At 39.9% G+C, this 13532-nt stretch overlaps 1 protein-coding gene across 1 annotated transcript in view; it reads right to left on the bottom strand.

Annotated features, from left to right (window-relative positions):
* pemt (phosphatidylethanolamine N-methyltransferase) overlaps positions 1–13532 on the bottom strand; it is a 51850-nt gene that overhangs the window by 17985 nt on the left and 20333 nt on the right. Inside the window, exons 3-4 of the mRNA XM_053413918.1 lie at positions 10790–10905; positions 2789–2934 (exon numbers count right to left, since the gene is read on the bottom strand). Coding sequence (XP_053269893.1) covers positions 2789–2934; positions 10790–10905 — 262 coding nt within the window. The remainder of the gene's footprint in view (positions 1–2788; positions 2935–10789; positions 10906–13532) is intronic.

The raw sequence follows: 13532 nt of genomic DNA, 5'->3' as shown, positions 1-13532 counted from the left end.
ATATACGCAGTCTGACCCATTTTACTCAGAGGACCTGAACATTCAAATACTTTCCGTATGCCCCTGTCGTCCGCCCACACACACACACACATTAGTATGCACACACAGTTTTCCAGTGGGTAAAACCGACCTGCTGAATTACATGGGCTGTTGCACGAAGTTATATACAAAATGTCATTATGTACGCTCATTTAAAAACACAGGTAGGATGGGATAAAAAGAGATAATATAAACAAATGTATTTGGTTTTGAATAGAAGAGCAGCTGTTACTAAAGAACAATATGCTAACCTCTTTTTTGACCTCAAAGTGACTACCGGTTACCCATTCAGATTTGAGAGCCAAGCATAACAATTATTTCTAAGTTCCTGCATCACTGTTGTTTCATTGTGTTGATGCAACCTGGATTTGCTGCAGGGTGACGAACGCACTGTCTGTCCTAGAGGTTAGAGAAGCCAGTTTGTGATCGGAGTATGGATCAAATGGCCAGCTGGTCCACACATTAAGACGATGGGAATGGGTATTAATGTTTAGACCTTTTATTTCTGCCCCCGTATCATCATTTTGAATCAACAGGTCATGGTGACTCAAGGGGATTAATATAGAACAAATGAGACACATCAAATCACAACCCACACCCACAGGCTATATCCTCCAAGAAGGGAGGGTGTGTACTTTTGTGGGGGCTAATGGACACAAAGTTCTGGTGGATTGTGTTTCGTTAATCCTTGTAAATCCACTGCATAGGTGCACACAGCGCCTAATCTCAAAGTTCATTCCGACATCATTGTATTGAAAATAGCTAATAAGAAATAAAACGGTCATACAGTATCAGTTGTAGGTATATAGTATGTCAGAGGAATAAGGTGAGGGATCTCTACCCACATTTAGCATTTTCTTAAATCAATCACTGAACTTTTTGTTGAGATATCGGAGAGTATAGGAGTATGATGGGTGAATTATGTTTAAAGATAATTTACATGCCTCTGATATAAAATGGCATCAAATTCATTCAACCACATTGAGTCAGCATTTAGAAAAATCCATCTCCGTGATGGCTTTTTCGTAGATGAAGATCATGTGATATGGTTAAAAGTACCTTTTTATATTTTCATGGTTAAGAATGAGCTTTGATGCTAATAAAATATAGATAATATTGCTACCTCTAGATGTAGGGCTAAAAATGTAACGCTTGTCCTATCGATAAAGACTTAGCAGGGCTGGGGGACATCCGGCCTGGAGACATGCGTGTCAACACAACATGCACATAACGTGTCTTGTATGCATGAAGCCACTGGCCACATTTGGTGAGGGGCTTTAGGAGAGTTTATAGGACATGAAACATAAACAAGAGGAACTGAATGCTCCTTTGTTCATGTGAAGCCAGCTGATGTGCCTGACAGCCTTAACCACGAAATCATGCTCAAAGCGCTTTAACTGTGCTGCTTTCACACATAGCAATATATATATATAAATATATATTGCATGTGTTAGTATGGTCCTTAAAGTATGTTGCACCGGACCTTAGCTAACATGAAAATCTATAGAAGGATTTAGGGCATGACTGAATGGGCTGTCAAGATCTTGTTCGCAATCAATGGACTGCCAGCTTACCTGGTAGGAGACCTCAGGTTGAATCAATAGTGCTTAAGTTACTGTGTCACTCACAGACAGTGTTATCTGTATCTCAAACTAAACTAAAACTTTTAATAATTATTTGGTTTTGTTGGTTAACTAAAAAAAATTACTGAAACAAACTAAACAAACAAAACAAAATCAAATTGATGCATAACCTTTGCAGTTCGTACAGCTTGTTCTCAATTCCCTCACACCACCATTTACATCGTGCTGTCTTGTTTCTGCCCCCCCCCCCCCCATCTTTGTTCACATGTCCCAAGAAAACGTGCCTGTTGACTGAATCTGGCAGGGCCTGGTTTCTCGTGCGTCTCATTAGTCAAACCCTTGGCCTTGATGAGGAACTTTGCTCACGTTTTGTGCTCTATGGACTCTGGCGAATGAACCATGCCAACTGTCCCTTGTGGATGGTTAGCCAGATCTGCATATAAAGTAGACTCATGTTCATAGACAGACACAGCACCTCCTGCCAACTCCTGTCACCTTCTGCTGCTCCGGCTGCTTCCCCGCTGTCATCACATTTGGTGATTAGAGACAGCGAGATTGACTGAGGACATTTCAGTCTAGTGATGAACATTGATGGAGCCGGAGCTGAGAGGTTAAGTCAGGATCCTGGAGATGACTCACCGATGTGATTTACCTCGAATTTAGATACAAGTGCTTGCCAATTTGTCAAAGTTCTGCTCATTTGGATCAATGCCTTCAATAACAGAATAACAACAATAAAAGAAACATGTTTGTCTCAGAGGCAGATGCTACGATATTTGCCAATGCAGTATGTGAAGTGTTGAGCGAATAAAGCATGATTGTACAAATGGGAACAAGTGTGTCTTTCCTTATCTAAATGACCCTATGTGTCCTTGTTAGGATTCAACACGTGGGTGCATGTGTTTCCCAAGTTGAATATGATATGTAAACTTGTTTCTACACTGGTGATTACAGGCTGCGACCTGTTGCAATATCGTCTAGTACCATCTAGTAATGACTAGCATGCACTCATGTAATAGTTAAATAATGACTGCAGACTGCTCGTGTAATTGTTGCGTCAATTTTCATCACTAATTGTTATGAAAACCACTTTAATGATCCCACACTAATCAAATTAGGTTTTCGGGTTCATATTGTGAGTTTAAAGCCTGTTCTCAAATACCCACCTAGGAATGTTCCAGTGAATCCCAGAGCAAGGAAGCTGCTGACAACCAGTAAGGTGCCCAGCCCCATGAGAGCTCCCCCGGTGTAGAAGACCTCGGACCTGTCCATCACATCCCACTTGGCCTGGGACTTCATCGCTACAGTCATACTACAAAAAATAACAACAAAACAACAGAAAAAATGTATTAAACCAACATGTAACCTCAAAATACTCTTTGCTTTCGATAAAACTGTAAGGGCAAGCAGCAAGGAAAAGAAAGGAGGGCTTCTTGTTTTCGGTATTTGAAAAACTCCACTAAAGAACTGTCCATTTGTTAGCGAGTATAATATATATAAGTGACAAAGAGACATCTGTAGTTAGTATTATTCTGTATGTCTATCATGAACAAGCATTGTCCAACTGAAAGAAATCTCTATTTAGTTGTTTAAGTACATTTTATATATATATATTTTCTGCCCTTTGTTTTGTATAAAGATTACTTTCAGATACCATTGAATTTTGTTTTGCAAGTATGAATATAGTCCCTGTAAAATTGGAAACACTCTGATTGAAGGAGTGGCATAAAATCACAAGTTGTTGCATGCTGTTTGAGAGACAAATAACCTCTGTGGGGCCGGTTCTGGCCAGCTGTCAAATCCAACAAGTTCACCAAAGTAAACAACAAAGTATGTTGTTTGTCCAATGCCCTCTACGACAGCATAGTAGCAATTTCTGATCTTACGTGCATGTCGGCACGATGACATCATCTGTCTGTTTCTTCGAAAACCATTTCTAATCACTGTTATGCCAATAAATCACTTTCATTGTGTGATTCTTTTTTGGTTAGAATTTGGTTAGTTTTGGGTACAAAATTGATTTGGTAAGATTTAGGGGAAGAACGTGGCTTGAGTCTAAATTAAGTAAATGTCAGATGTTTTGTTGACCCATCCATCCACCCAACCTCTTCCCCATGCCGAATTTGTTGCTCTGTAGTATCTGATAACCTCCTCCACTCTCCTCATCATCACTATAGTCAGAAAAGGCTGTTTAGGGTTAGTTTGTCAAAATAAAAAGAAGCTGCTACCTGCTGTGGCAGAAGTAACCAACGTTTTTTTGGTTTCCAGGTGCAAAATTTGAGCAATGTGAAAAACACAATCTGTGATAACAGGATGAATGTTTGCAGGGAGGTTTGAGGGAGGATGTCTGACTTGCGTGGCTGGAAAAATACAGTTTGGTGGCTTGGCTGTGGCTCAGAAGCAGGTGATCCACTAATCGGGAAATCCCAGCCTCTCCAGTCCGAATGTTGAAATGTTCTTGGTTAGATAGTGAACCCCAGATTCAACCATTAGTGGTTGAGTGTATGTTTGTGTGTGTGATCAAGCAACTTCTGTAAAGCACAAGTGCTGTGCATGTGTGAATGTGACCTGTAGCGTAAAGAGTGTTTGATAAGACAAGAGCGCTGTCTGAATGCATAATGAAAGTTATTTCTCAGGTCAATCTGACTTCATGATAGGAAGCACATACTCACTCCATTAGCTAGTTACAGTTTTTGTCTTTTTCATCCATGGTGGCACAATAACTGAACAGAGACTATCTGAATCAGTTATACATAGTTCATAGTGGAGCACAGTGGCCTCAATATTTGAGTTGGCTGCTTGGCTAAACTGATTAACAGGGTGTGTCACGTCTTGAGAAGAGAACCTGCTTCAGAGAGGGGTTAACTCGACTTGGGTATCGATCCCTCTAAAGTTCCTTCACATGATTACAAATTTGTGTTTGCTCACCACTTGGTTACACGTGAAGGCAAAGGGTATAAATCCTTTTGGATGGTTGTTGGATACTTTTGATATTGGCATTTTTCTTGTGTTTGGAATTGGTTTGAGTTGGTTGTTCATTCTGAGATCTGTTTCCTGCTTTATTTTGAAGCTTTGCTCCTTGTGTGACTACAGCTTTGTATCCTGTCTGTTTCCTGTTTCCCGCCTGTGTGATCTCTGCATTGAGTATATAAGTCTCAGTGCTTCCCTTTGTTCTTGTCAGTTCGTCTAGTTTCATCTTATTCACCTTGTTTCACTAGTTGTGTGTTTTTCAGCTCTTTTGGTTCTCCTTGTGTTTCTCTAAGTTTCGATTATTTGGATTTAGATTTTTTTGAGCTTGCTTTTGTTGAAGAGCCAGGGCCTGAATAAAGAGTATTGTGTTTTCACCTGAACCCGTCTCCTGCGTTTTGGCACCTGCTCACCTCACTGTGACATGAAAACCACTAAAAGACTGCAAGCACGTAGCTTGTGACTCGAGCACAGCAGATTGATTGTTACACTGCTCCTTTTATACATATTGTTGACAACAGGCAGCGCAGCCCCAAGGCCACAAACAAACTCGTCCTCTCATGAAAATACAGCTGCTCTACTTCTTACATCACCGTAACACCATCACCCATTGGGGCATAGGGGGCAATCTATGTCTCAAGGTTTTCTTATTGTTGACCATACTCTGGATTTCTGGCACCCAGTGTTCTGAACACTCAAGTGCACGCTAAACTAATACATCCACTGAGTCTGGGGTTTGTATGTGAGAAATAATTATATTGCTTTAGTAGGACAAAACCATTTCATATAGATACAAATGAGATACAGTCTCACACTGTCAATCCAAAATTATCTTGTGGACTCAAACACTTCACCCACCCCTCAATCGTCATAGCGGTGAGTAGACAATGTTTGTAAAAGCTTTCAAAGTTTCAAACTATTTTATTATGGGTATATACAAGTACATGTTAGTATCCCCTTAAGAACTTATCTGTCTTTGTCAACTGGATTTGCATGTTACGGGTGCAAAATAAGTGTATCCTATCCCTGAGGCACTTAAATTGGAAGCAGTAGCTTGTCAAATAGAATTTTTGCCACGTTTGCTGATAATCATTTATAACCTTTACATCCCTTAAATTCAAATGGTTTATTTTGTCATTGTGGCCAAGTCTCTATGCTACCCAGTGTCTCCCAACACAGCCAGACATCAGCCCCCTCACTGCTAAACATCCTTTTATTTTTATGAATCAAAACTACAGACCTAAATACAATTCATGCTCAGCTCTGTCTGTCTCTAAGTCCATGACAGTGACTCCTCCTCATGTGTCTGTCTCTCCCCTTGTGGCAGCGCTTTGCCACCTTTTTAAACTGGAGAGTAATCAGCTAACATCTATATAGTACTATGGAATAATACTATTAATAATGTTCATTGCCTGTTTGGGTGCTTATTTATCCTTATTTGTCCTTGTTTATCATTTCATGATTTAGTTTAGGTAAGGCTGTCATGCCCCACAACCTCTGAACATCTGTAGAGTTAAAAAGTTAAGTCTGGGTTGTACTGAAAGGATTTCTAATGGTGCAAATTATAATGAAACACACACACACAGGCGCTGGGGCAGATGTAACATTGTGTGTTTGACTATGAACATTAACACACTTCTGGGCTGACATTTGAATGCAGGGTACTTCCGGAAGAGGAAAATTGCTCCCAAATCTGGGTTACGAGGAAACTGGGTTACGAGGTCTGTGCTGCGAGTCCTATGCCGTTCTTCCTTTGTCAAAGGGAGCAGGAAGTGTGTTGTTGTGAAGTGGGGATGCTACGACATGTCAGGCAAAAGGAGCAACACAAAGAGCGACCACTGAGCTGTTGGTTGGTTGTGGTTGGGCATGCTGCTGGGATTTGGATTGGAAAAGAGATGGGAAAGGAGACATCGGCAGGCGGTCAGTGAATGAGCCACTGACCACTGGATATACCATAATAACTGATGCTCAGTCACCGTTGATTTAGCGTCTACAAACACGGGACAACGGTCTTTCAGACACTTGGTCATTGGTCGATCCTATTTGTCAGTATAAATCTACACCTGATTTACAAAGGACAAGTTCTCTTTTCATTCTATTGTCCAAGGGGAAAAAAAGTGTCAAATGCGAATGAAGTGTCTTATGTAAACGCAAGAGGGATGGAGGTATGAGATCGTTAAGGACCAGCACCATTCAAAGCCATACATCAACTGTCTTTTAACCTTTTCAAATGTGACATAGAAATTCTGATGTTGGAGAGAGAGCTGGATGATTAGGAAGTAATTGAAGGTCAGGTACATAAGGTGTAGCGTGGGAGTTGAACAAAGACACTTTCCTAGTGAGTCGCTTTGCAGCCGACCTTAGTCAGATATTATGGTCTTTCTGTGTCTTTATTACCACTCGAAGCGCTTTCCAGTAAAGTTTGTTGCCATTCACCCACTCTCACACACAGTCCTACAGTGTAGCTATGGACTACACTTTACTATGAAGGGCAATTTGGGGTTCATTGTCTTGCCCAAGGACACTTTGGAATGCAGATGGCGAAGACTGGGATCGAAGCGCTGACCTGACTGAAATGATGGCGTTTAATCTGCAGATCAGGCCAAGAGATTAATGTTATTTGCACTAAGAGTAAATTATAAGACACTGATTCTTGGAATGCACTTGTTCAAGCCTAATATTCAATTCGACATATTTTGAGATTTTGACCGATGGATCAATAATGTTATGACTACATTACTTTACATATTTTATATTCCATTTTAAATTTTAAGCTCCCTCATTCAGTCGTTGCATGTCGCCAAATGCCCTTATGACAGGAATTGTAAAACTTAACAAACCCAACCGTTAATTCACTGGCCAACTGATTATAGGCTCTCATCCAATCTTCTAATCCTTAATTAGTAAAATAGTTGGAAAGATAGTCTCAGACAAAATCACCTCATATAATCAAGAAAATATGCCCTGGGGAATTTCAGTCAGTCTTCATTACTGTAATACACTTTTTACTGATCCCCCTGTACCAGACTTCTGCTAATTTAAAACTATTATCATTTTATAGAATACTTGGACAAAGTAAGTTTACTCTAACACAACCAACTGTTAACTGAATGCAGTTCAATAATGTTTTGGAAAACTAAACTAATTCATACATGCTTCTTCTTTTTTAGGTATGATGTTTATGTATTCCTCTGACTATGATCATGACCTGACTTCCTCTCAAGTGCTATCATGAGGTTGACCCCACAACAGCATCACAAATTAAGAATGAAAACATTGGTGATCCTGTGACTTCTTATCTGGGGAAATCATCAGGTCAAATTCTTTATTTATCTTACATTTTGGTCTTTGTCGTCACTGCAACACAAAAGACATTCTCATCGGCAGTGAGTACAGTTAATATGTGAGGCAATGCGTTAATGCATTGTGTTGTTTTCAATAACTACTTCTAAATGACTTCACGACACGAAATTACTAACAAACATTACTCATGTTTCTCAATATGGGTTTTGGTACAAGAAATTCTTTATTTTAAGCTGTTAACATTCCCTGAGAATTAACGAAGAGAATGGATGCGTAACAATTTGGTATCTAATACTTCTTAATGTGTAAATCCCAATCCCCGCAACTCATTAAACTGGGTGCTAAAGCATGGGCGTGATTAATTAGAAATGGACTTGGGGTTTAATATTAAACGTAATCAGAAGACGTAATCACTACAGTGTGCTGAGCTGATAAAAATAACAACTCTGCGTCTTCTGCATGTCTCTCACACAGCCTGGAAATAGATGGTGGAGCTATAAAAAGACATGGCTGTCAGCTAATTGGCCCGGTAGTGAATCAATCAGAGTACAAGTCAATTAGATAGCTGTACAGTAAGTAGCCTGCTGGTCAATGAGGTGGCTTGTCTGTCAGTTAATGTTATCTTTAAAGAGGAGGGTTTTACCCAACTCTGTTGAGCAGAAAAGATATGAAACAAAAATGTATATACTTGATGAACAAGACAGAAGATGGTTGCTATTTATTTATTAATCATTTAAACCCCACATAAGGTTTATTAGCCTCCATAAACTCACCAAAGTCTTTTTCTTAGCTTTTTTTTAATTAATTTTAAACTCTGTGGTGTAGATGTATTTTATGCAAACACCCCTAATCCGTTTAGTTTTACTTTATACACAAAAGTTCTCTGAAATGATTCCACTCACAAAGGTTGAAGTTTCGTGACCACTGAAGCCACAGAACTGCACCTGAATTAGTGTGATGGTCAGAATAAATGTAATTTAAATTAAATGTTGCGATTAGAAGAGAATGCCTTGTATTGTAGCATGGGATTTGAGTGTTTCTCACAAATGTCCTGGGTGTGCTCTCATTAGGTCTAATATGACTAATAAACAATATATTTTTCCCTTTGTCATAAAACATCTTGAATTCCTCAGTGCATTGTTTGTTCACGTTTTCCACAGTAAAGAGAAATCTAAGAGGTGTGCCTCAATGCCGAGGTTTACATAAATCAATGCACACGCACCAGAGCACTTCTCCTGCCACTGACGTCTCTGTTAGCTGAGACAGACTCAGAAGAGGCTGTAAAAGATTCAGGTAGTTTCACTGACTTCCGTAACCTTCAGGAGCTGAGCTGTGAAGCTCTCTGTCGTGCTGCCCTTTGCTACCATCCAAATTGGTTTTGAAGGGAAACTTTACAGCCTGCCATGGTGTTATCCTGGATTACCCAGTTTATAGTGACTCAGAAAAAAACTAAAAAAGGTAGTCCTGGATGCTTAATTTACACAAAATATATCATAGCCCCTTTTTCATGGCCGACATTTCGACATGTCAGAGTAATAGGTTGGAAAAAATTAAATGGATGATTGCTGAATACCATTAAGATGCTTCAGTGGCCAGGTACTCTGCATACTGGCTCTTTTTCCTACTGAGGAGAGTCACACATGTGCTTTCCCTACTATGACAAGTCTTGGCTTTTTGTCAGTCCCTCCTTACTGTCTTTCACAGTCCTGATCCCCAGTTTGTTTTGGACCCTCACCAGTATAAGTGTCCGAGCTGAAGTTGTTTTCTGAGCTTATCTAAAGGTTCCTTGAAACACAATACATTGTACAATGGGATGTGCGATTTAGCCCACACACTTTTGAGTGTAAAAACACTGGAGCTCTACTTTGATAAAGGAAGTGATGTGTGTAAGCATGCCTCCACAAAAAAAATACATTTTCCAAGCAGTTATGAAATTTCATTATAGCACAATACTTCAACTAAAAGCCTTTAAAAAACTCTGTTATTACTTTTGTTTGAGTGAATTCAGTTTGACAGTCGAGCCATTATTCCCCTGATTCACATCTTCTGTTCTAACACATCTGAGTGAATGAAATGTGCTACTGCTATTTATGGTTATTCATGTTGCTCTGAGTGTATTGATAATCATTCTCCTCAGAAGCACAGGAAGAAAACTGGCAAGACAATTTATCATCTTGGAAACATCTTGTTCCAAAAGCATTGTTGCCCGGCAACAAGCATTGCAGACATCCTTTTGAGAGAGGGAGGAAGAAAAAAGTCTTCACATACTGGCATACTGTATGTGTGTGGTGTTGATAGTGGGGTGCTTTGTCACTATTCTGATCAGCAGTGGAAGGTTTGTACTTCACAGACACGTACAGAACCGCCAGTACATAACCAACGCAGGGAGAGAGAAGAAACAAGTACACTGAGCCGAGGCAGAGGAAAGAAAACAGGAAGATGTATACAGAGGATGGCAACAGGACAAAAGGGAAAAAGAGTGTGTTGTGTACAGTAGAACCTTGAGATTCAAGGTCTTTATTTTCTTACTCTGGTACAATGAGGTACAATGTTAACAAATTGACTAATGGTTTAACTAGGTTACTCAACTGGGTCTGGCTCTTTCTTAGCCATAATGAACTGGAAAATAAGTTAGGTTTAAGCCCAAACAGGGGGAGGACGCTGTTCTGCCGAAGCAAAGAAAACTTTCACAATTTGCGTAATGAAACAAATGAATCTTATTAAGGTAAGAAAACACAAAATTTACAGACAGTGCTGCAAGACAAGAGATACAGGAAGGAACAGTGTGGGTTGGAAATCTGCACAGGTTTTTTCTTAGCTTAGCATCGGCCCTGGTGACTGCTCAGAGGATTTGAAAGACAGCAGAAAGAAGAAGAGGAGAGATGTTTGTGCTTCACCTGTGGCTACGGTAGACGTTGAGCAAAACGATGACAAGGCCCAGGCAGTAACAGCCGAGCTGAGGGCTGCCAAAGAGCCTGGAGAGTCTCCGTGTACGATGTTCCCATCTCGCCACCTGCAGAATGACAGAAACAGAGGGCAGATGACATGAGACGGTGGAGTTTACCAAGAACAGGAAAGGCAGGAAGTCAGTCTCTGTAATATGCCGGGGGGGGGGGGGAATTGTTTTTAGTTCTTGTTGTGTTGTCTACCAACGTCTGAGGGAAACTTCTCGCTCTTTCCAGAAATCCCTCTCACCAACAGCACTTTCCAGCTCCTCTTGGGATCCTGAGGCGTTCCCAGGCCAAATGGTTTTATGATTCTACCAGGGTCTACTCTCAGCTGGACATGCCATGAATACTTCCAATAGAAGGTAACCAGGAGGGCTCTGAGGTGGACGCACATTTTTCAAATGTTCTCACAATGGCTGTGTAGTATGTCAATTAAAAAAATGTATTTCCATTTCTTTCCTGCCATTTAAAATGTCAAACGACGTATTCCAACATGTCGTGACTCAGCAGTAATGGCGTTCACGTTATTAAAGCACTCTCTCTTCTTGTCGCTGAAGAGTGTAATCACCACCATCGTCCTTTGCTTTAAGTGCGAGGGAAAAGTTAGTATTTAACATAATGGTCGTTATATATTCACGTCTGAATTGCGTCACTGCCATTATCAGAGTATGGGCAGAGAAACAGACAGAATGAAGTGCTTCCTCGCTGAAATACCTGATCCAAAAAGAACTGTAGGCCAAACAGATCAGAATCCAATCATGAGTGCATTTTTTTGTTTGCCTAACATTAAGTGAAGTATTTCCACCTTCAATGATACAGACATTGCCTTCCATGATTTGAGCATAGAGTCTGACCTTCTCTCAGAATGTTTGATTGAATGGTGTCTGCATATTTAGCTTGTTGACGTTAACATAGTTATTTTTACTGTCTTTTTTGATAAATTTGCTTTAGTTAATACTTGTTCATGTTTAACTATACAAAATTAATTGATTGTTATTCAAGTATTTTTAACATTGGCATCTACATAATTTCCTTGGTTTGAATAGGGAGTAAACAGCAATTTAACACAAGTACCTCTTAATAAAATAATACAGCAAGATTACTACTATGAATTTAAAATAGATCTTAAAAATCTTTCTTGGCCATATTGTATACACTTTTGAACTTAAAGGGACAGTTGACTGAAAAATGAAAATTCACTCTTTATCTACTCCCCACTATGCTGATGGAGGGACGGGTGAAGTGTTTGAGTCCACAAAATACTTTTAGAGTCTCAGGGGTAAACAGTGTGTAATGATCTGGATTACTTTTAATACTGAAAAAAAGTCCTGAAGAACCTGGAGATATTATGACCAGATTTGAATGTGAAGGGAGTTATGGGATTATTTATATATGAAGTTGTGGCTATTCATCCGTAATCAGTTGTTGTTGTTGTCAAACCAATGTCATAAAAGTGCTGTAGTCGTAAACAACGTCACTTACATCTATGAGTCTCAGCCTCCACTGCCGCAAGGTATTGGTTATCTGTTTATTAATGATCAGTTCTTGTTTTTCTTAATCAGTTTACATCCCTCAGAGAGCTGTTAGATAAAAGCTGCATTCTCTTGGTGGAGCTTTTAATTGATGCTTTCAGCTCTCCACATTGCACCATGAATATTCCCCAGGGAACTTATGCAAGATTAAAAAAAAAAAAACACAAGCCAGTCTATCGCGTTACGGACTGAAAATCTGATGAATTTACAGACAAACTCCAAATCGCTGACTGTATGTGGGCTGAAGTGCGTAGATGATTGTTAAACACAGCAAAACAAAGAATCCAAATGTTGCCATGGAAACAGATTTTACGTGTTCAGAGGAGGAAAGGTAGGGAAAGGAGCAGGAGGATATATAAAGGGTGAGAGTAAATAAACTTAATACAGGGACAAAAGAGACAGTTTTTAAATACATGTACTCCTGGTTTATGAGGTCTTTGGGAAAAAGATAAGTTAACTGCAGGCTCAGACATTTAGTCACAAAGCAGCAACAAATGTATTACATCAAAAGCTCTCTCTCTCTCTCTCTCTCTCTCTCTCTCTCTGAGTAGCAGACTGCTATGTAATAAGAGCCTCACAATTGAAGCTCCTTGGTGACTCAGACGTATGACAACATTAAAAACAGTATTTCATTACCTTCGGCTCGGTGAAATAATGTCAGGAATTAGCCTCCCAATTAACAGGTTTCTGCATTTTGATGTCAGTAAGTAGCACTCAGCATTCTCTCCTGTTAATTAATAATCTAGGCTGGGCTATTTCCAAGGCTCCTTCAACTTTTGCAGACAAATGTGTCCTTCCATCCTCGAAAAACAAAGCCTCCAATTGGTGAATCCTTCTCCGGGCGACCTACCCCAGGACTCATTGCACTTTGGTGTCAAACCGTTTTTCAAAGTGGTAATTGGGCGAGCAAGCAACGAGTTGTACCATGTTTAAGTATCATGCTTCAACTTGACCGAACGGTTTGATTAAAAAGTCGAAGTAAAAATTGTATTGTCCTTTCTAACATCAGCTCTGTTGCTAGGCAGCTGATTATAGACCGGACTGTCTTATTGCAGTTCTAGTTCCGTGGGCTGCGTGGACTGCATCCTCCAAAAGCTAAGAGGTTCGTTATGAGAGATACATACAGACAAAGGCAGGCCATTGTTTTGCCAGTACACTGC

The sequence above is a fragment of the Pleuronectes platessa genome, chromosome 21 (genome assembly GCF_947347685.1).
Source record: "Pleuronectes platessa chromosome 21, fPlePla1.1, whole genome shotgun sequence".
Classification (NCBI taxonomy): domain Eukaryota; kingdom Metazoa; phylum Chordata; class Actinopteri; order Pleuronectiformes; family Pleuronectidae; genus Pleuronectes; species Pleuronectes platessa.
The sequence above is the reverse complement of the archived record's forward strand: the minus strand, read 5'-3'. Positions and strand labels throughout refer to the sequence as shown.